Source organism: Plasmodium brasilianum, chromosome 9 (genome assembly GCF_023973825.1).
Source record: "Plasmodium brasilianum strain Bolivian I chromosome 9, whole genome shotgun sequence".
Taxonomy (NCBI): domain Eukaryota; phylum Apicomplexa; class Aconoidasida; order Haemosporida; family Plasmodiidae; genus Plasmodium; species Plasmodium brasilianum.
Window position 1 is genome coordinate 617,230 of NC_090122.1, and position 22,507 is coordinate 639,736.

The 22,507-nt window shown below is 28.1% G+C and overlaps 7 protein-coding genes across 7 annotated transcripts; 2 read left to right on the forward strand and 5 right to left on the reverse strand.

Moving 5' to 3' along the window:
* Positions 1 to 429: 429 nt before the first annotated feature.
* On the reverse strand, positions 430 to 2,546 carry MKS88_002761 (pyridoxine biosynthesis protein PDX2; the record flags this gene model as incomplete). Its single annotated transcript, XM_067215799.1, has 7 exons — positions 430 to 545; positions 1,010 to 1,064; positions 1,222 to 1,335; positions 1,486 to 1,601; positions 1,769 to 1,823; positions 2,133 to 2,240; positions 2,445 to 2,546. 7 exons carry the CDS (start codon positions 2,544 to 2,546, stop codon positions 430 to 432), a joined length of 666 nt encoding a protein of 221 aa, XP_067073342.1.
* A 1,313-nt stretch (positions 2,547 to 3,859) lies between these two features.
* Positions 3,860 to 5,657, forward strand: MKS88_002762 (peptidyl-prolyl cis-trans isomerase; the record flags this gene model as incomplete). Its single annotated transcript, XM_067215800.1, has 6 exons — positions 3,860 to 3,937; positions 4,153 to 4,205; positions 4,332 to 4,440; positions 4,749 to 4,870; positions 5,360 to 5,400; positions 5,563 to 5,657. The coding sequence occupies 6 exons, from the start codon at positions 3,860 to 3,862 to the stop codon at positions 5,655 to 5,657; spliced, it is 498 nt and encodes a 165-aa protein (XP_067073343.1).
* Positions 5,658 to 5,763: 106 nt separating this feature from the next.
* Positions 5,764 to 7,023, reverse strand: MKS88_002763 (guanine nucleotide-exchange factor SEC12; the record flags this gene model as incomplete). Its single annotated transcript, XM_067215801.1, has 1 exon — positions 5,764 to 7,023. The coding sequence occupies one exon, from the start codon at positions 7,021 to 7,023 to the stop codon at positions 5,764 to 5,766; it is 1,260 nt and encodes a 419-aa protein (XP_067073344.1).
* A 2,760-nt stretch (positions 7,024 to 9,783) lies between these two features.
* On the reverse strand, positions 9,784 to 10,698 carry MKS88_002764 (uncharacterized protein; the record flags this gene model as incomplete). Its single annotated transcript, XM_067215802.1, has 3 exons — positions 9,784 to 9,993; positions 10,124 to 10,257; positions 10,494 to 10,698. The coding sequence occupies 3 exons, from the start codon at positions 10,696 to 10,698 to the stop codon at positions 9,784 to 9,786; spliced, it is 549 nt and encodes a 182-aa protein (XP_067073345.1).
* Positions 10,699 to 11,030: 332 nt separating this feature from the next.
* On the forward strand, positions 11,031 to 12,397 carry MKS88_002765 (folate transporter 2; the record flags this gene model as incomplete). The annotated part of the gene is made up of 2 exons (XM_067215803.1): positions 11,031 to 11,778; positions 11,859 to 12,397. The coding sequence occupies 2 exons, from the start codon at positions 11,031 to 11,033 to the stop codon at positions 12,395 to 12,397; spliced, it is 1,287 nt and encodes a 428-aa protein (XP_067073346.1).
* Positions 12,398 to 14,344: 1,947 nt separating this feature from the next.
* MKS88_002766 (dolichyl-diphosphooligosaccharide--protein glycosyltransferase subunit STT3) lies at positions 14,345 to 17,966 on the reverse strand (the record flags this gene model as incomplete). The annotated part of the gene is made up of 4 exons (XM_067215804.1): positions 14,345 to 16,747; positions 17,172 to 17,349; positions 17,654 to 17,686; positions 17,845 to 17,966. 4 exons carry the CDS (start codon positions 17,964 to 17,966, stop codon positions 14,345 to 14,347), a joined length of 2,736 nt encoding a protein of 911 aa, XP_067073347.1.
* A 1,363-nt stretch (positions 17,967 to 19,329) lies between these two features.
* On the reverse strand, positions 19,330 to 21,489 carry MKS88_002767 (dipeptidyl aminopeptidase 1; the record flags this gene model as incomplete). Its single annotated transcript, XM_067215806.1, has 1 exon — positions 19,330 to 21,489. The coding sequence occupies one exon, from the start codon at positions 21,487 to 21,489 to the stop codon at positions 19,330 to 19,332; it is 2,160 nt and encodes a 719-aa protein (XP_067073348.1).
* Between the last annotated feature and the right edge of the window lie 1,018 nt (positions 21,490 to 22,507).

The window sequence follows — 22,507 nt, forward strand, 5'->3', positions numbered from 1 at the left end:
AGTTAAACTAAAATGATTACTAGGTGTGTTCATATAGTTTAAAAAATAGTTTAAATACAAAAAATAAAATATATGTAGTACTGATTAAAATTTAAAAAATATATTTATACATATACATATATATGTATTATATGAATATATATTTATTAATGCTATAAAATTGTAATGTAAAATGAAAAATAAAGTGAAACATCAAGTAAAATGTAGAGATTGTGATATTATTACTTTACCTAAAAACCTTTTTTATTTACATATAATATAATACCCATAAAGGTAAAAAATATTGAAACCCACAAATTCAAGTTGTGTAATTAGTACATTATATATAAATGCAAAAACAGTAGGAAAACGGTTCACTATAGCTCTCAGAATTTAAAAAAAAAAAAAATATTTATACATAAAAATTCTCTACAACATTATATTTTTATATTACTTTAAATGTTTTTTATTATATTTAACTTTCTCAAAAAAATATTGATGAAAACAAATATACGGCATTAATTCCGGGTGAAAAACGGTTCCTATACAATTGTTCTGTTCAACCGCTATAAACAAAATAAAAGAAGAAGAAAGAGAAAAAAAACAGTATATTTTTGTTATAAATATATATGTATATATAAATATATATGTATATATAAATGTATATGTACAAATAAATGTATATGTATATATAAAAGTATATGTATATATAAAAGTATATGTATATATAAAAGTATATATATATATAAAAGTATATGTATATATAAAAGTATATGTATATATAAAAGTATATGTATATATAAAAGTATATGTATATATAAAAGTATATGTATATATAAATGTATATGTATGTATAAATGTATATGTATATATAAATGTATATGTATATATAAATGTATATGTATATATAAATGTATATGTATGTATATTTATATACATATGTATTTATAAATAAAGTCCGAATGACTTTTGCAAAAGCTAAGAATAAACAAATATGCGTAAGGTGTTTACAAGATGTTCAGAATTTTACCTGCTATAATATTAGTGCCATAAGGTTCGTGTGAAAAAGTTGCAAGAGTTTCAACCTTGGAAAAAATTAAAAAGAAAATTTTAATTAGTAAAAAGAATATATACATACATACATGCAGTAGACACGTAGGTGATTAATCTTTGTTTTGGTGTATAATAAGTTTCTCTTTTTTCTTTTTTCTTTTCTTTTTTCCTTTTTTTAAATAAAAATACATTGTCTGATAATATTCCTTTTATATATGGGGCTCGTATACAAGCTGCCCTTAAATTTTTTTTGAAAACGCTATTTTGTGAATTTATATTTAAGGAGCATATAAAGCTATCATTCTAAAAGGGTAAAGGTACAAGGAAAAATAAATAAATGTTCAAATTTTTCATTCTTGGTGAAGTTAACAAAAAATAAAAAATATATATAAAAATATAAAAAGATATAAAAAAAATATAAAACAAATGTGTATTAATAATTTTTATTTTAACTTGAGAACCATAGTAATTTCTACTAATGGTTATGTCCAGTCCCCCCAATGAAAAATTATTTCCATATGCATTGTACATTTCGTTGTTTTCGACATTTTTTGACAAAAGAATGCATCCTATATGAAATAAAAAACAAGTGAACTAATGATAATTAAGGCCCTTTGTACAGGATCAGAAAGAAACTCATTCTGTGCTTAACAAGTTATATGTGCGCATAGATATATAAATATATATATACATTAATTACTTTTTCCGTTACATTATCCTTTCTATTTATTTTTACCTGCACATGTTCCCCAAGTTGGCTTTTTCTCAACATGTATGAAGTTTTTCAAAGCCTACGACATAATTTAATTCAGAAAAAAAGAATAAAATATATACACAAATAAATAAATAAATATATAAACAAACAAATAAGTAAAAAAATATATAAACAAACAAATAAGTAAAAAAATATATAAACAAACAAATAAGTAAAAAAATATATAAACAAACAAATAAGTAAAAAAATATATAAACAAACAAATAAGTAAAAAAATATATAAACAAACAAATAAATAAAAAAAAAAAAAAAAATCATTTTGCACTTGGTACAGTGTCTATATATTTTAAATTTAACAGAATATGTGTATGTTGCATTTTTTTACGTTATATAAGGAATCATTATCATAGGAAAAGCATTTTCTTAATGTGGTAGATTCTCCCCCTGGTATTACTAAACCATCACACAAGCTTAAATCTGATTTATCTCTAACCTTCAAAATTTCAAAAGCAGATGATTTTATTTTCTTATATTTTTACATGTACGCACTATTAAAAAATTGCACACTCAAATGTACATATATTTGTACCATTATGGATAAATATTTATCTGTGCCCATATGTATGTATATCCGCATATATGTATGTATGTACGTCCACATATCTGTATGTATATAAGTGCACATGTAGTATTCTACTTCCTTAATCTTCAGTGAGGGTTCCTCCAATTTAAGAAAGTGTTTTATGTGTGGCTGAAAATCCCCTTGTAGAGATAAAACCCCTATAGTGGTTTCTTCCATTATGAATAAATAGGGACTACTTCCAAATAAGGATTTAAATATAAATATAAATATTTATATTATATATAATGTTAAAATTGTTGTGACATTAATATTGAGTTGCATTAATGACTTAAGAACATTATGTTCTTGTTCTAATCTTGATATTCTCTATTGTTGTTACCCTATTTTTGTTTTTCTAATTATTCCTATTAACTAGTATTAAAAAAAAAAAAAAAAAAATACAAGTAAACTTAAAGATTAATATCCCAATTACACAGAATAAATAACATGTTCACCCTTTTAAGGGGTATAAATAAAATATATATATTTTTTTTTAATTTATTATATTGTAAAAGTACAGAAAATAATATCGAAATGAATGAATGGAAAAGGGCTAATCTACAAACTCCTAATTTTTTTTTTACAAAAATGAAAAAATATAAAATATATAATTAAAAAGATTGATAAAAGAATATGATTGTACATGTATTAGAATGTATTTTATTGTATTGTTTTATATTCCATTGTATCATCTTATATTATATCAAACTGTAATACAATATTTCTTTTTAATTGCTTTATATTGCGTTATATATTGTATGCACAAGTACGCTTAACAATATGAATTAATTAAAAAATTAAAATGATAATAAAAATGAAAATAAAAATAAAAATAGAATAGAATAGATTAGAATTGGAACCATTCACATGCGTATTTATTTTTATAATATACACAGCTAAAAATGGTAATAATAAAAAAAAAGAAAAACAGAAAAAGGGAAAATTTTTTTTTTAGTTTTTAATTTATAATTTTTACAATTTTATAATTTTACAATTTTAAAAGTTTAAATGTTTATATGTTTAAATGTTTAAATGTTCATTTTCGTAAACATTTCAAATAATGCAAATTTGCAAAAAATAAGAACTCACGGGAGAAAATTCAGAAGGATATGAGGGAATATTTTTGTGACAAGCTAATAAAGCATACTGGAAAATGATCAATGCGTGAAAAGACGAGTTGATGAAATGATTTATAGATTTTACAGATGAATAAATTGAAAAATTGGTAAATCAGAAAGTACTAAGCAAAAAGAATGAAAACTCACTGAATTACAAATGCAGCTGTAAAAAAAAAAAAAAAAAAAAAAATTTAAATTAAACTAAAATAAAAAAAGAATAAAATAAAATAAATTAAATTGAACTGAATAAAACTAAATTAACCTGAATCAAACTAAATTGATTTAAGTTGAATTAAATCGAAATGATTTGAACTCTTTTGAAATGGACTAAGTTGAACTTGCCCTCGAAACCATTTTTATTTTTCTTCAAAAATGTCTTTAAGTTTACATACGAATTATGGTGATATAAAAATGGAACTGTTTTGCTACGAAGTCCCCAAAACATGCAAAGTACGCGAAAAAAATAAAATAAAAATAGAAGTAAAAAATAAAAATACACACAAAAGCATAAACAAAGGCGTAAACAAAGGCATATACAAAAGCGTAAACAAAAGAGTAAACAACCTACGCAGAAATTACAAAATTAGTATTTTACGTGTGTTATGCTTTATACGTTGAAATGTATGCGAAAATGTACTGAGCCGTTTTGGTAATTTCTCCTTTAGAACTTTTTAGCCTTATGCGCCTCGGGGTATTACGACAACACAAAGTTTCACAGGTTATAGTATGTACATACGAGTACATACGTATATACGTACATATGCATATATATATCTATGGACGTAAAACTTACAAACGTTACGCTCAAGTATTACGCTCTGTTTTTTCTTTTCTTCGTTCACAGAAATATCAAAGGTTTTGCCATACAGGGGGGGGATCCAACAAATACGGGAAAAGGTGGAGAGAGCATTTACGGCAAATATTTTGACGACGAATTTGATTCAACTTTAAAGGTTTAACAGAAATGAAACAACAGTGAAAATTAGTTGTACGTACGTATGCATATATATATATATATATATATATATATATATATATATATATATATATATATATATATATATATATATGTATATATGTATATATGTATATATATGTACGTTTTATAGAATGCTTTACGACTGAGATGAATAAAGCTGAATGATGATGTTTCTTAATAGATGCTACTTTTTATGCATATATGTACCTGTGTATATATATATAATTGCTATAATTACATACATACATATGTGCTTATATACAAAAATGCATATATGCGCAGCACGACAAAAGAGGAATGGTATCCATGGCAAATAGGGGAAAACCAAATACGAATGGATCCCAGTTTTTTATAACGTATTCTAGACAACCACATCTTAATGGGATCTATGCTGTTTTTGGAAGGTAACGAAAAAAGAAAAAAATATATGCATAAATAAGGATAAATATAAAGATGTAATATGAAACATTGTATAGCGTAACATGTAAAGCGTAACACATAAAACGAAACAACGATAAGCTCATTTTTAATAAACCTACAATAAACTTTTTATCGTAATGTAAAACGATGATAAATAAAAAGAAAAATATCTGTGCATGTTGTTAGAATGCTTATATATGTTTACTTCCACAATGAGGCCTCAAAAATGGGGGAGTAAACGCGAATATACACGCACAAGTGCGTTCTTATCCGAATGGATGTGCATCCGTGCATATATATATACGCGGCATATGCACGCACATACATATACATACATGTGTACACACATACTCACACACACATAAGCATAGCATAGTAAACACAACACGTAAAAGTCCTCTTGCAAGAATAAATCTATTTAAAAATGCATTTTACCTTTATTAAAATAAAAAAAAAAATAAATAAATTTGCAGAGTAATCGATGGCATGGATGTTCTATCCGTTCTTGAAAATGGTACAACTTCATAAGTAAATTTTGACAAAAACGATAAATTAAAAATGTAAAGGATGACAAAAAATGCATTACAATTTAGATCCTGCCAATTCATAAATGTTGTTACGTTATGTTATTCTATGCTGCTCCATGCTGTATCATGCTTTTATTCATTTTTGTTAGAACCGGTAGGGGAGAAAAACAAACCAATAAAGGATATTATAATTGAGTCAGTGACCATACATGCAAATCCCATTGCTGAAGATGAATCTCTGTGAGTATGAGTATGCCCCTTGCTATGTTTGAACATCAAGTGAATAGCCATTATTTCTTACCACTTGGGTGTATTTATTTTTTTGTTACTCTCTCGCTTTTCCGTTACAATCACAGCTCATCGGAGGTCTTTCCCTTTTTCCCATGGACAACTTTAATTTTATTCTCGTTGGTCCTATCACGAACTAAACTGTTTATGCGCAAATCGTAACCAACATTGAAGCAGTCAAGCAAAATAATAGATATTACAAGTACAATAAGGAGAATGATAAGATATTTCCAAATTTTTCTTAAATAACGAAAAGTAAAGGAATTAATATTGAGACAGCTAATACTGTAATCTGCTCCAGCAGATAGTAAATAACCATCATTTTTAATAAAACACATAGCAGTAATTGGTAATTCATGTTTTTTATAATGAGCTAAAAGAGAAAATTTAGAATTATAAATTTTAAGTGCTCCAGTACTAAAACCTAAAGCTAAATATTTTTCATTTGTACTTATAGCTATATTACAACATGGTCTATTATCTAACCAGATAAATTTCTGTTTTGTACACGTAAATTTTTCTTTTTTATCATTATAATATATAGCCCATATTATTAAATAACTATTACCTCTAGTTGTATAAGCTGTAGTTAATAAGGTATAAGAATATTCTTTTTTTATATCTATATTTTTTAAAAATTTACAACAACGAAAATTTAATTTATCATTTGAATTTTGTGGATTTTTCATTTGTTCGGTATGTAAATTAATTAAACTGTGTGTATCCCATAATTTTAATGAGTTATCAGATGAACATGATATTATAATCCGTTCATCTAATGTGATATCACAATCTTTAATACTATCATCATGTCCTGTAAAATCTCCTAAATGTTCAACAGCTTTGGTAATATCTAAATATAAATTATTATGAACATGTACATATTTATTATCATTAGTTAATTTCAATTTCCATAAACGTAATGTTTTATCCTCTCCTCCTGTTATTATTAAATCATCATTTGATGAAAATTTAACCACAACTTGTCTTGAATTTTTTTCACTAAAATCAGTTACAAAAGTTAATAATATATTTGGTCCTGTTTCTTCATTTATTTGAAATATTACACATTCATTTCTTACTGACCCTAACCATATATTATGTTTCTCTACATATATGATAGAATCTACTACACCTCTTTGTTCTGTTGTTGACCAAAGAACTTGTAACTTCTTTTCCTTTTCATTAAATGTATTAATATCTAGTAAATCTTCAATACCATAACTTTTCCCCCCACCCCCTCCTGATGTGACTACATAATTTTCATTGGATCCAATTCCATAAATAGGATAATTTAAATATGATACCTTTATTTCATTCATGCTGCGCTATTTTTACATATGCTTCTTCCTCATGCGCAGTTCGCACTGCTTATCGGTACATGAGCACACAATAAATAATTACGCGTTCATATATACTAACGTACACGCGTGCATAAATACTAACGTACACGCGTGCATATATACTAACATACACGCGTGCATACGTATATATATACTTGCATACTTACGTCCTTACGTACTTTGATTCGTGCACATGTATACTCAGATAAGGCCAAGTATATATAACTGCATACAGTGATCACTTCTTACACTTTAAACTTGTTCTTTCCGAAGGTGCTTTCTCAGAACACCTTATTATAGTTCCCTCCCTCTACTTGCTCTTTAGTAGAATTATTTTGCTGCTTTAAAATATACCTATTGTTATATACGTTCATTTATATAAGCATTTGGAGTACCTCCCTTAGTGTAGCATTATTTAAAAGGTTGTAGTAACGATATGTTACCTTCACAGCGGCTGTAGCTAAAATATATATCAATGGAACAGCTAAAACACATCAACAGGAGTATATTTTTTGACCTTACTACTACAGCTATTCACTAAATTGCACGATGATAATGCCAAAATTGAAAATGCGGGGAAGCAGTATAACAACGGAAAAGGTGAAATGCAAAGGATGAAAAGGAAGACCAAGGGTACAATTTTGTAAATACGTGTGTGTATAGCTACACAAATATGCAAAAACTGGTAAATATATATCACAAGATGAGATAATACAACATTTTGGAGTAACCTCGTAATTTTTTGGCATAAAATTATATATATTTTTTCTTTTTTTTTGTTTCCAATCGTTCTTTATGGAAAAAAAAATAATAAATAATAAAATTTATAAATTAAATTTAAAAATTTATACGGTTTGAGAAATTATATATGTGAACTTTCCACATATCATATTGGCTTTATTTTTCCTTTTTTTTATTTTTTCTTTACTCCATTTTTGCTTTATTGTATTTTTGCTATATTTTATTTTGTTTTATTTATTTTCCTGCAGGTTTAACTGAGCACATGTAAACGTGTAAACAGAAAGGGAAAAAAATGTATCCCGATTGTTATACATGCGTAAAGTAAATGTACAAATGTAAGTGTAATAACGTAAACGTATAAACATGTATGTACTAATATGTTTGTATATATATATATTAATATACGTTTATAACCATTTATGCATGTATACTATATGCGTACATTTTTATCAAGAGATAGCGAATTTTTAAATGTTTGTATATATACGTCCTGCACCTGTAATATACATGGCACATTGCAAGTTATGAATGTACGTATGTGTACTGTGAACATATATATATATATGTATATATATATATAAATACATTTATAAGTTTATATGTTTATCTATTTATATATTTACTTATGTATTTATATTTACATAAGCAAGCACGATTATTCAAACTTGTACACATACATACACTGCTTACCTTGCCAGAGTCATACTATTTAATGGTGAAACATATTAGGAAAATTAAAAAATTTCCTCTTCCAAGTAGAATAAAATTATTTAAAATTTTTAAAGTAACTTGTTAAACAAAACGAAAAAATAATGAACGCTATATATTATTACTCCTAATGTACATACATGATTCCATCCTAAGAGGAAGGAAAAACGTATAACTGTTCAGGAGGATGGCATCTAAGGTTTTCCTCGAAATGTAGTTTTTTTTTTTTTTTTTTTTTTTTACAAGTTAAATAAATATAAGTGCTGCGTTTATTCGTGTATTAAGTGTACATGTTTATATTTGTACCTGTGTATATTTGCACCTGTGTATATTTGTACCTGTGTATATTTGTACCTGTGTATATTTGCACCTGTGTATATTTGTACCTGTGTATATTTGTACCTGTGTATATTTGTACCTGTGTATATTTGCACCTGTGTATATTTGTACCTGTGTATATTTGTACCTGTGTGTATTTGTATCTATGTATATCTGTACCTGTGTATATGTGTACTAGTTTATATGGTGTAGTATTTATGTATGCGTCTGTTCATGTATACTCGTATATTTTTATATATGAGTTTATTTTTTAAAAGTTTCGTTAGTAGAACAACTTTTACATTCATTTCATGAAGAGTCTTTTTTTTTTTCAAAATCGAACAAAAAAAAAACAGAAGGAAAAAAAAAAAATTGTTTTGTTTTCCGCCTTTTTTTTTATTAGTTAAATGGGGAAATTATTATTTTGATTTATCGCTATTTTGATTTATCACTATTTTGATTTATCGCTATTTTGATTTATCACTATTTTGATTTATCGCTATTTTGATTTATCACTATTTTGATTTATCGCTATTTTGATTTATCATTATTTTGATTTATCGTTATTTTGATTTATCGTTATTTTGATTTATCGTTATTTTGATTTATCGTTATTTTATCATTTTTCTTTTATCATTATTTATTTAATTATTATTTTATTTTTTCATTATTTTATTTTATTACTTTTTCATCATTTAATTATTTCGTTTTATTTTTTCATTTAATTATTTCGTTTTATTAGTTCGTTTTATTAGTTCGTTTTATTATTTCGTTTTATTATTTCGTTTTATTATTTCGTTTATCTTTTTTTTTTTTTTTTTTTGGAACTCATAGAATTTAATCCTTTTACTAATACACTACTATTATATACCAGTGCATAGTTGTACGCAAGTTTTAATTTTATTTTGTAGATTCTACCAGCAGTTGTCTCATTTGTTTTTTATTTATCATACCAGTTATATTATTATTTTATCAGTTTGCTTTCTTTTGTCCATTTGCTTTCTTTTGTCCATTTGCTTTCTTTTGTCCATTTGCTTTCTTTTGTCCATTTGCTTTCTTTTGTCCATTTGCTTTCTTTTGTCCATTTGCTTTCTTTTGTCCATTTGCTTTCTTTTGTCCATTTGCTTTCTTTTGTCCATTTACTTTCTTTTGTCCATTTGCTTTCTTTTGTCCATTTACTTTCTTTTGTCCATTTACGTTATATTATATATATATATATTTTTTGTTTTTTTGTTTTTTGTGTGTATAATTATCCCCCAAAGCTACTTTTTTTTGCTAAGAGGAAAACGCCAAAGACAGCAGCGCATATGACAGTTAAGTAGGAAACGCCCATAGAGGTGATACCAGTACCAATATCAGCAGCATTACCAGCGTTACAATTGTTACAAGTATTAGTGGTAGTACTAGTACCTTTAGGAGTAACATCAGCATCGTCAGTAGCGGCATCTATAGCAGCATCGATAGAAGAATAACTTTCGAAGTATCATTCGCACTAAGGGTAGAGAAACAAACCGCCAACCTTTCGAGGTGAGCACAGAAACTTAAGAGAGAGTTTCTTCAAGGCAACGACTTGAGAAAGTGTCTAGGAAATAGGTACATCATTAAAAGAAAAACTAGACAAAATAAAGAGAAATAAGGAAAAGCGCATGGATAACAAAATAAAATAAAAATTGCGCTTTTACTGCGCTCTTTTTGCTTCTCGTCCTTTGCTTCTTTTCTTATGCTTCTCTTCTTTTTCTTCTCTTCCTTTGCTTCTCGTCCTTTGTTTCTCTTCTTTTGCTTCTCGTCCTTTGTTTCTTTTCTTATGCTTCTCTTCTTTTTCTTCTCTTCCTTTGCTTCTCTTCCTTTGCGCTTCCTTTCCAACTCTTCATTAAATGACTGCAACATGTGCTTAAAGAAATAATGTAGTGAAAAATGAAAGCGTATTTTCTACATACCAAATGACCAAGTATAGCATCGTGAGGACGCATGTGTAACAGAAATGTGTTCAGTGGACAGAAATTAAAAAAAAAAAAAAAAAAAAAAATGCATTTCGCGCTGCTTATGTGGTGCAGTCTATTATACATGAAAGTGCAAGTTGACATTCAGTCTACATTCACTTATTCTCATTAACATTTTAACATTCGTTATATTTGTAACAAATGCAATGCTTTCGAACAAGTTTTTAGTAGCAGGTGAAGGGAATTCAGTACCACCACTAAACACCGCTGGGCGTAATAATGATTGAAAAGTCGAACAACCCGTATCTAACGATAGACCCAATTGTAGACAGAACGAAGCAAAATGGTGAAGAGTTGCCCTTAATAAATGGGAAGGTAAAAGGTCATTTGGATTTTACTCAGATAGTAGTATATTTGGTAGGTTTATCCGATGGACTAACTCATTTAGCATCGTTAGCAGTATATTATTTATTTAAAGACTATTTTAGGTTAACACCTTATCAAGTATCGTTAATATTGATGTATCCATATATTCCTTTTATATTAAAACCTGGTATTGCATTAATAACAGATTCTTTTTCAATATTTGGTATGAGAAGAAAACCATACTTATTTGTATTTAGTCTATTTCAGTCATTTAACTTTTTAGCATTAGCATTTCTAAATTTGACAGTGGTACAAGCAACTTTAATTTTATTTTTTATCTCCTTATGTGCATCATTCTGTACAACAGTAGCAGAAGCATTAGTAGTGGAAAGTTCTATTGGAAAAACATATAGCCAGGGGACAAATAAGGTAACTGAGTTTATTGCTGCAAAGGCTATAGGTAGTTTATCCGTTGCATATTTTTCAGGGTACTTTCTAGAAAAGATGTCTAGAGAATATATCTTTATGACCACTTCCATATTTCCATTAATTATATCTGTATCATGTTTATTCTTAAAGGAAAAGCAATATGCTACAAATAAAAATATTGTAAAACAGTTAACTGATTTAGTGAAATTTATTAACACACCTGTATTTTTAGGTCCTTTTCTATATATTTTCGTATATATGTCTGGACCTGATTATGATGATGCTTTTTTTTTTTCTGTACAAATAAACTAGGTTTTAGACCTACTTTTATGGGAACCCTAAGATTAACTTACGGTATTGCATCATTAATAGGTATAATAGTATATCGTGTATTTTTAAAAAATCATGGACTTAAAAAATCTTTAATTATTACAACCTTAGTATCTTTTCCAATATATATATCGCCAATCATATTAACAGAAAAGATAAATAAATATTTTGGTATATCGGACGAACTATTTGTTTTAAGTGGAGGTTTCCTAATTGAAGCAATTACAGAGATACAGCTTTTACCTCTTTTTATTTTAACAGCTAATATATGTCAACCTGGGTTAGAAGCTAGTGTTTTTGCTACTATTCTCAGTGTAAAAAATTTGGGTTCTCTAACAAAAAAGGGTACCTCTTCCTTTTTAACGTATCTAATGAATATCGACAGTTACAATTTTGACAGTCTTAGTGTGTACATATTAATATGTGGCTTATTTCTGCTCCTCTCCTTAACACTCGTCCCGCTACTCCCTGATGAAGAGAAAATAGACAAGCTCAAGAATGAGCAGGCTGGCAAGTCCTAAGTGTGAGCATATGCACACCGGACGAAACTGCATAAACAGGATGAAGCTGCGTATACAAGACCAGGGCGCATAAACAGAAGGATGAAAAACTTCTTAAGATTTTTAACTCTAGTGAGACCTTAAGGAATGGCTACCATTGAAAGTACCCCTTCGAAAATGTTTTACCGCTGTGTAGGTATATGGGTGTGTGAATAGATGAGGAATAGTATATACGTGTTTACCTGCTCAAAATTTTATAAAAAAAAAAAAAAAAAATCCGAAAGTCAGAAAGTCAGAAAGTCAGAAAGTCCGAAAAATGAGAATAATCAGGGAAGTGATAATAATCAGAAAAACCAGAAAAAGAAATTAGGATTGTACATAAAGTATGCAAAATACTGTGCTTCTCCCTATTTTTTCCATAATTTTTAGCAGTACTGTTATGTTGTCAAATGTGGGAACATATTCCTAACCCCATCAGCTATGTGCGTATGTTCTTGCAAAATTATTACGTTACAAAAAAGGATTTATAATGGTGAAAAGAATATACCGGGCATGTTAACGTTGGTTACTTGATGTGTATATATGTATATATATATGCAAAAGTATAAGCATACATAAGTGTACATGTACGTGTATATAAGTGCACAGGTCTAAATGTGCGTAAGTGTATGTATTGCGCAATCGCTGCAATCAGTGTTTTTATTTTTTTTTTGTTGTTTTTCTTTTTTCGCATTATCGTTTTTGTCTTATTATTCTTCATCGTTCATCGTTCATCGTTCATCGTATATTGTTCACTGTTCATTCATGATAAAAAATTTTCTCATTTTTATCATAATATATCAGTTGTAATCATTGAAATTTTAAATTAATTTTATTCCTTTTTAAATATATTTGTATTTATGAACTCTTCGTTTCATAGCATGCTAAACGCTGCTTGTTATAAGTGACATGTTACATTTAAACGCATAAATATATATACATATATATATACACATAATTACGTCGTAATTTTTTTTTTTTTTTTTTTTTTTTTTTTTTTTTTTTTTAATGAATCTTATTTATAAATTAAAATTTTATTTTTTATTCAATTTAAAAATATTTGTTGTAAAGATTTAAAAAAAATAAAAAAAAAAAAGAAGGGATGGAAAAAAGACGAAAGATAAGACAAAAATTAAAAACAAAGAAGTAACTACTTCTATTTATATAACCATATTGTGTAAATAAAAATGCAGTTTATATATTTCAACAATGAAGTTTTAAGTTTTTCCCATTTTTTCAAAAATGTAAGGGGAACAAAAGGTGGTTACACCTCCTCCCCTGGGATATCCTGCTTTCGTTATTCCCCCAAAGTTAAAAAGGGGTTTTTCCCCAATGGAGGGAGGGGGCATAATATAAAAGAAATACCAAAGTAACAAAATAGGTTTATGAATATATAGGGAAATATAAAAATAAATGCACATAACGAGTAAATAGGTACATACCCGAATATAAAAGTAAAATTCTCAAATATATGTACGTATGTATGTATGTACGTACATATATATGTGTGTATGCACGTGCATATATATGTGTGTATGCACGTACATATATATGTGTGTATGCACGTACATATATATGTGTGTATGCACGTACATATATATGTGTGTATGCACGTACATATATATGTGTGTATGCACGTACATATATATGTGTGTATGCACGTACATATATATGTGTGTATGCACGTACATATATATGTGTGTAAACAAACAGGGCGAGCTAGAGGAGACACAGAGAGATGAATATCCAACGGAGTTACAAAAAAAAAAAAAAATAAAGGAAGCAAAGAAAGACATAAAAAGGTAAATAATAGGATCGAAATGCGTAGAAAAACGATGAGTAGTGTCCACAAGAGAGGAATAGCATAGCAAAAAACAACGAAACAAGCATACGCGCACATAGGTCCGGGGGTTCGCATTTTGGGATACCTCAGACAAATTCTCTAACCTTGTACAGGCGGAACCCCCACACATCGGATGTAAACACCTCCTCAAAGTAGTTCAAGTTTTTAATTTCTGGAACTTCTATTTTTCTAATATAGTCATACCCCTTGACATATTGATTTGTCATGTTGTAATAAGACAATTTATAAAGAACACTATTTGTCATACATGTAGTTGCATTTTTTCCTAAGGGATGATATTCATCGTGATAGTAATATAATAAAGGATTAATAAAAAAATATTTTTTATTTGTAATTTTTAACATCCATAAAAATTTGTTTAGATCATCTGAAGAATTTTTCGAATAGCCTCCATAAGAAATTAAAACATAGTCAGCATTTAATTTTTTTAAATATTCATATGCCTGCTTTTCATTAGTACTTAATATTAAACCAACTGTTGCTATATGTGTATAATTCCATGTATTGTTATCAACATATGTAATTCTATCACTCATGACATTTAACTGATAGCCATAATCCCACCATGCAACAATTTTGGAATCCTTTTCTGTATTTTTGTTAATCCATTCATACATCTGTCTTATATCATCATTAATATACCTATCTCCATTTTTATTTCGACTATAAAAAGTTATATGAGATTCAGAATATGCTATAGATGAACACCAAGTTGAATGCAGAATTGTAAGAATAACAAAATAAATCAATAAGATTAATATGCATATACTTGTTAACATCGATACGGTATTCTGTTCTGCCCTATTAAAAACCAATTTTCTTATTTTTACATCTCCAAACGTGCTACTATTTTTTAAAAATTTATCACTTGGAATATCCTTTTTATTCGAACATATTTCTTTCATCTCTCCACTTATTCTTTCTTCATCTCTTAACAAATTGCGCTCGTTTCCTTCTTCCCATTTTAGACTTTCTATGCGCCACTCTGAATATGCGTTTCGCATCGTGCTTACCCCTTCGCAAGGATCCACACTGCTTCCTCTGCTACTGCATCTAATTTTGCTGCCATTATCACCACCACTCCCATTGATGTAGCTACTTTTGCTTCTATAACTACTCCCGCTCCTACTGCTTCCCCCCCCCTCGGACACTAAGACCGAGGAGAGGTAGGTGTCCTTCGGGACTCGGATGAAGAACACACAGCGGCTGATTAAGGAGGACAAACCAACAGCACTGAGGATACTGGCAAAGGGGGAAAATATCAAAAGGAGCCTAACCATAAGGGCGGAAAAATATAAGCATATAATAAAAAAAATACCTAAAAAAAAGGATTCAATTTTTGCTCCTTTTTTAAAACATTCATACAATCCACAAGGTAAAAATAATAAAATAAGATGCACATCAAAAAAATAAGAAGACCATGTGGTAGGTTGGTGTTCAGATATAGATGCGACTATAGGGTTATGCTTAGAAGCATATGTTGGATCTAATAGTGTCCTAGATCTATGATTCCATGATAATTTATCGGTAAATATTAAAAATTTAAAAATTAAAGCAAAAAAAATAAAGCACACTTGAACAAATATATTCTTGAATTTTTCTTCATGTAATTTAAAATGCTCGGCTATAGAACGAAAAAATAGTAAACAACTACATAAGAGATACATAGCGTGAGTAGCTAAATGTTCAATACTACCAAAAACGGAAGAATTAATACGAGGTATGTTAAGACACAGTATAGTTGTTAACACATAATATACATTATAAAGAATACAATGTTTTAGAGTGTACTTTTTTAATATTATAATTACTAACATAAATAAACTAATCGAGTTAGTAATAAATATATAAGCTCCCCATGATAACGCCATATAGTATGTACTAACAGAACATACCAAGGCTGATAATAACGTTCCTTTTTTTAGACATCTAATCCAATTATATATACATAACAATAACAAAAATATAGATATAGATTCATTATCATATGAACCAGCTACTGTTCTTGATATATGAGATGGTGAAATAGATACAAATAAAGAAGCTAATAATGCTGAACCAGTAAATGGATATATTTCCTTTGTTAATAAATATGATATTATACAAGTAAAAAAACTAAATATGGGACCTATATATATACAAATATTTCTCATATCAACCATAAATCCAAGCATATGACATATATTATATATTAAAAAACTTGTCATCATTAAACCAGGAAATAAAGTTTGACCTGTTGTTCTTCCTAACGGGAACCATGATTTCTTATCAAAATAATTCCAAAAATTGTAAAAGCCTTTTTCTTTCAATATACTAGTCAGCTTGTAGTTAAAATATGGGTCATACTCGTGTATCATTGGCTCATTCCTTATTACTGAAAATAACCTAGTCAGAAAACATAGCACGCCAGTTAGTACCAGGACGAAAATTTCCATTTTGTACCTTATCTTTTTGCTCTCCTTTAGAACCTAGTTTCAGGAAGGAAAAAATGCAGGCCGAATAAGGGGTGCGATCGGTGTTCAGCACAACAGTGGAAGTAGTAGCGGGAAGAGGCATACATATATATATAATGCACACATGCATACATATGCACATACACACACACGCACACACGCACATACGCACATACGCACATACGCACACACGCACATACGCACATACGCACACACGCACATACGCACATACGCACACACGCACACACGCACATACGCACATACGCACACACGCACATACGTCCACACGCACATACGCACACGCGCACATACACCTGTGCGTTCACATCCATAATGACGTTTTAAAAGAGTACCCGGCATGCAACGGCATCATGCATATGCTAAAAAACTCATAATATATGCAATTCATAAACTTTACAAAATTTTATTCTTATCCTACTTGTCTACATCTCCTACTGCAAAATATGTTGAAAAGAAAAATGTTTATAATGAACCGAGGCTTTAGCTTCATGCCCTCATCCTCTGTTTTATGTGCACAGTTTAAACTAACCATGGCAAAAAATTTCCATAAACCAGTTTTGTATTTATAATCCGGTACGTGTTTGCACGTGTTGGCTCTACAAAAAAGGGAACATAACCCATATATATGCATGTACGTACATATATACGTATGTATGTATGTATGTATGTATGTATGTATGTATGTATGTATGTATGTATGTATGTATGTATGTATGTATGTATGTATGTATGTATGTATGTATGTATGTATGTATGTATGTATGTATGTATGTATGTATGTATGTATGTATGTATGTATGTATGTATGTATGTATGTATGTATGTATGTATGTATGTATGTATATACACACTTATACAAATAATATACTTGTTTACACACGCTTAAACATATGTACGTACTTGCTCGTGATCCCCCTCGATTTGGTCTCCTCTCTTACCACAAACGAGAGAACAAAGGAATTGCAAAAAAAAAAAAAATAAAAAAACACACTATTTCTTCATGTAACGAATTAATTGTAATCATTTTCTTTAATCCGGTCCTTTCTGTAGCTCTTTCTTTTAGTTATCTATGTTATCATCGCCTAGCATACGTTCGACACTCCTTCTGGAAGTTCAACTCACATATAGCAAAAACCACAAAAGAAGCCAAAATGAATGATATTAAAAAAAAAATAAAAGTTAATTCTAATACTCGCGTATTTTGTGAAAACATCCTTTTTGCTCCAATTCAGACATAATAAGAAAACTCATCTTTTTTTTTTTTTTTTTTTTTTCTATTTTGTCAAATTTTTTCATATACTATGCGAGCCTTTTAAGCATAATTCAGTGCCTCATCTTCATATGTACAAGTTTAAACAAACCAAAAAATATGCGCTAATTTCTAACAGAAGCTTACAGAATTGTTGAAAAAATTATATATATACTCACATGTACCGTACAAATTATTATATGTTTCCACCTTTTTTAATGAAGTATACGTGGAATTTATTCTGGGAAATTTTATTTCATTCTGTGTTTGAATTTTTTTACTTTATTCTCTTACTATAGGATATTTTTTTCCAATTGTGTGTTAATTATTTTCTTTTTTTTTCTTTTTCTATGTAAACAATTTGAAACGTATGATTCATCAACATGAAAGTAGCAATACTGTATTAAAAAAAAAGGGACGCATATATACAAATATAAATGTATAACTTATCAGTGCATCATATTTTTTCCATTATATATACTATTAAAAAATTAGTAGAAGAAAAATTTGAATAAAATGCACCATTTGAACAGGAAAATAATGTTCTATATTAAACGTATTTTATGCGAGGGTTTTTGTTAAATAACAGCATTTCTACATATATATATATATATATATATACAAATACTTTCATTTTTGAAGAACTTAAAAATTAAACCTACTTTTTTGCCGCGGTCTCTTTAAGTTCATTCATTTTTTACTTTTTCATATTATGCATGGTAATAATTTTTCATATTTGTTTTTTTGTTTTTTCTGCCAATGTTTATGTGGACTTTACCTTTTTTTTCTAATATTAATCATGTTTAGCTGTTTATAATATCATTTACGTAATATACAAACACAAATATAATTAAAAGTTGAAGTACTTTTTAAAAATTTCATCAAGTAGAATTATTAAAAAGGCACAAACGTCAAATAGCATATATATATATATATAATGTAAATAAAGGTATATATATATGTTTATATATCTATATATATGTTTATATATCTATATAAATGCTTATATATATATATATATATATGCCCAATGGGTTACACACACATTGCACACGCATAATTTGACAACATGTACGACAAAAAAAACGGTTTTGCAAATGGAACGTCCAACTTCCATATGTAAACACGTATAATGGCAAACAAATATATATATGCATATATATACGTTTATCTCAACACACACACACACACACTCAAGTGCTAAAATGACGAAAAAAAAAAGGGGACAACAGGAAATGCAGAATGGCGGAATAGCAGTATACGAACATTGCGTATCTCAATATATGGGATAAAATAACAAAAAAAAAAAAAAAAAAAAAAAGACTCACTAGGCATTCTTCAACTTTTCCAAAAGGATTTTACCGGCACCTCGTGTAAAATCAGGTTCAATAAATAGGGACTGACTCTCAATACCACTGAAATTAACACCTCTAATAATTTTAAAGTATCCATCTTTTCCCCAATTCCTACCCCAACTATTTCGACCAATCCAAAATTTGTAAAGTTTTCCATTAATTTCTTCCTCCCCCCATCCAACGATAACTATAGCATGGTTAACCTTTTCCCATCCTGTTATATTATATACCACATTATTATTCTTATTATTACCACTATTTCTATCATTGCTGAAATTGATTGTACATCTTTTGGCATGAGGGAAATCTTTTACATAATATACTCCATCTGCATAGTCGTAAAAATCGGGAGATGCTTCAAATGATGCTACAATTGGACCATTCTTATATATTTCATTCATCATAATTTTTTCACCATTACATTGATTACATCCATAACATCCACCAATGTAATTATAATCCTTTATATACCATTTTTCTGGATCTGCACTTGATAAATAATCGAAACGTTCATGCATATCATATTCACCATTCTCATTAAATATTGATTTTATCTCCCTTAACTTGTTAGTCATTTTTATGTTACCAGTGGATTCAGCAGTTTCATTACCATGTTTATTACCATTGTAGAGTCCTAGTACATCTTTAACCACATTATAAGGGCACATTTCATTCTTTCCTGTGTATGGGAAAACTTTGTTTAATGGTATTCCTTGCAATTTTGCTAACTTAGCTACTAAGAATGGATATCCACCATTACATCCTTGATCATAAAATGAACATGACAATACAGTTTGCATTGACAAAACATCGTCAAAGTCGTTTAAATATTTCTTGTCTACATTTTTTGTAAGGCCTATTTCAATTCTTCTTTTAAATACATACATTTCAGATGCAATATAACAAGATCCACATTGTAATTGATTTATGACTTCATACTCTCTTGTATTGTTATTAAAAGGATCACCCCATGTAAAATTTTTTGGCAGTTCATCTATTTCTAACTCTCTATGAGGAGATTTTTCTACGTCTTCATAATTTTCTAAATCTAATTCATTTGTTCCTTCATCATTATCATTAGATTTATTATTCAAATTTATATCTGACTTATTTCCTACTTGTAAAAAGTTAGGGGAAACTGGATTATTAGAACTTCCACTATTTACTACATCTTGTACTTGCTCATCTGCATTACATGGACAAGCATATTTCTGTTGCTCATTAAAATTAAATAATTTTGATAGTGGTTTCTTTTTTGCGGAATGTTTCAACTTATGCCAATATAACTCACTGTTCACATTATATGTGGTATGCTTTCTTTTTGTAAAAGTAGGGGGTACCAAATTTGCAGAGCTGGTGGTATATTGTGCATTATGAGCATTCAGTACTGCGTGAATACTAACTCCACTGGTAAAACTGGGGCTCAGTTGTACCTTATTTGTTGTTACAACTGTGGAGTTGTCGTTGCTACTGTTCTGTCCTCCCTCTTCATTTACACTGTCAGTATGTGGACGATATCTTTCAGCATAGAAGCAACCATATACACGTTCATTGTTTGGGTTCAATACATCTAGCCATCCATATCTTATTTTATTAAAATTAGTATTATAACAGTCAGTTTCCCCATTAGCATCCGTTTTATCATCATCTCTAAGCTCACTACAATATCCAGAAGGATCATAATGCATTATAGCTGTATATGTTTCTTTTCCTAATCTTATTTCAAATCCTTCATCACATATAGTAGTCCATGTACCTATGACTCTTTTATGTTCATCATATACTGCTAATACATTCCAATTTTTTCTATGTTCATTCTCTTTCGTATCATAGTAATCGCCATATCGTACAAAATCGTCGGATAATATTACATACATTTCAGATGCAAATTGATAATGATTATCAATTAAATACTTCTTATAATCTTTTATGTTTATATTATATAAATTGCTATTGGGTTGAGTAGATCCACAAGTAGTTATTGTGGGGGACGTGTTCGTCTTATATATTTTCCACTTTCCAATCAAATCTTTTATTTCCACATGAATAGGTAAATCGGCTAACGTCAAATGTACGAAAAAAATATGCAATAAAATTATTGCAAAATTGAATATGCCCCGACCTCTCTGCATCTTGCCTATTATTATACTTTTTGCCACAAAATTTTTTTTAAAAATAAATATATATATTACAAATACATATATGATACAAAGAAATAGATAATTAAATATATATACATATATATTTAAACGTACATATTTATACGTACATATTTAAAAGTACATATCTATACATACATAATTATACATATATATTTATAGGTACATATTCATACATACATCTATATATATATATATATATATATATATATATATACATACAAGCTAAATATGCTCTTCTAAAGGAAATATAAATTAATATAAAATTTTTAAAAAGTAAAATTCAAAATAGATATTTATTTCCTAATTTTCACATTATCAAATAATTATTTCGGCATTATTCATAAAAAAAAAAAAAAAACAACAACTATATAAGTAGCACGTATTGGTAAATAAAAATACATATATATTTAAGCGTTTACACGCAAGTATACATAATATATATATATTATGTATTATTTATATGTTCCTTTCGGGCATTTATTAATAAAAAGTAAATATAAAAAAAAGTGCATGTAAGATACACAATTAATCTAGGAACATTTAATAATTTGACAAGTTTACTGGCTTAAGGATATTTTTTTTCCTTAATGTTATTAAAATATATGCATTACGTATATATTAATTGTAAAAAATAAACTACTTATTATATATATATATATATATATATTTGTAAATGTATATATGTATGTATATAATCATATATACGTATATATGTATTTGCTCTTTTTTTTCTTTTTTTTTACTGTTTGTTTTATATTGCTCAAAAGAAAAGCATTAAATAATACGTTGGTAAGAAATATATATCTAATAAAAAAGCCACCTTTTTTTTTATATGTAAAAGATAAAAAAATAAGAAGAAACTTATACTGATGATGTTGTACAGTAAATGAGCTAAAAAAAAATGTTAAATGAGAGCTCAATTTTGGAATTTTTCCATTCCCCAATGAAATAATATTTATTATTGTGTATATATAATGTACATAAAATA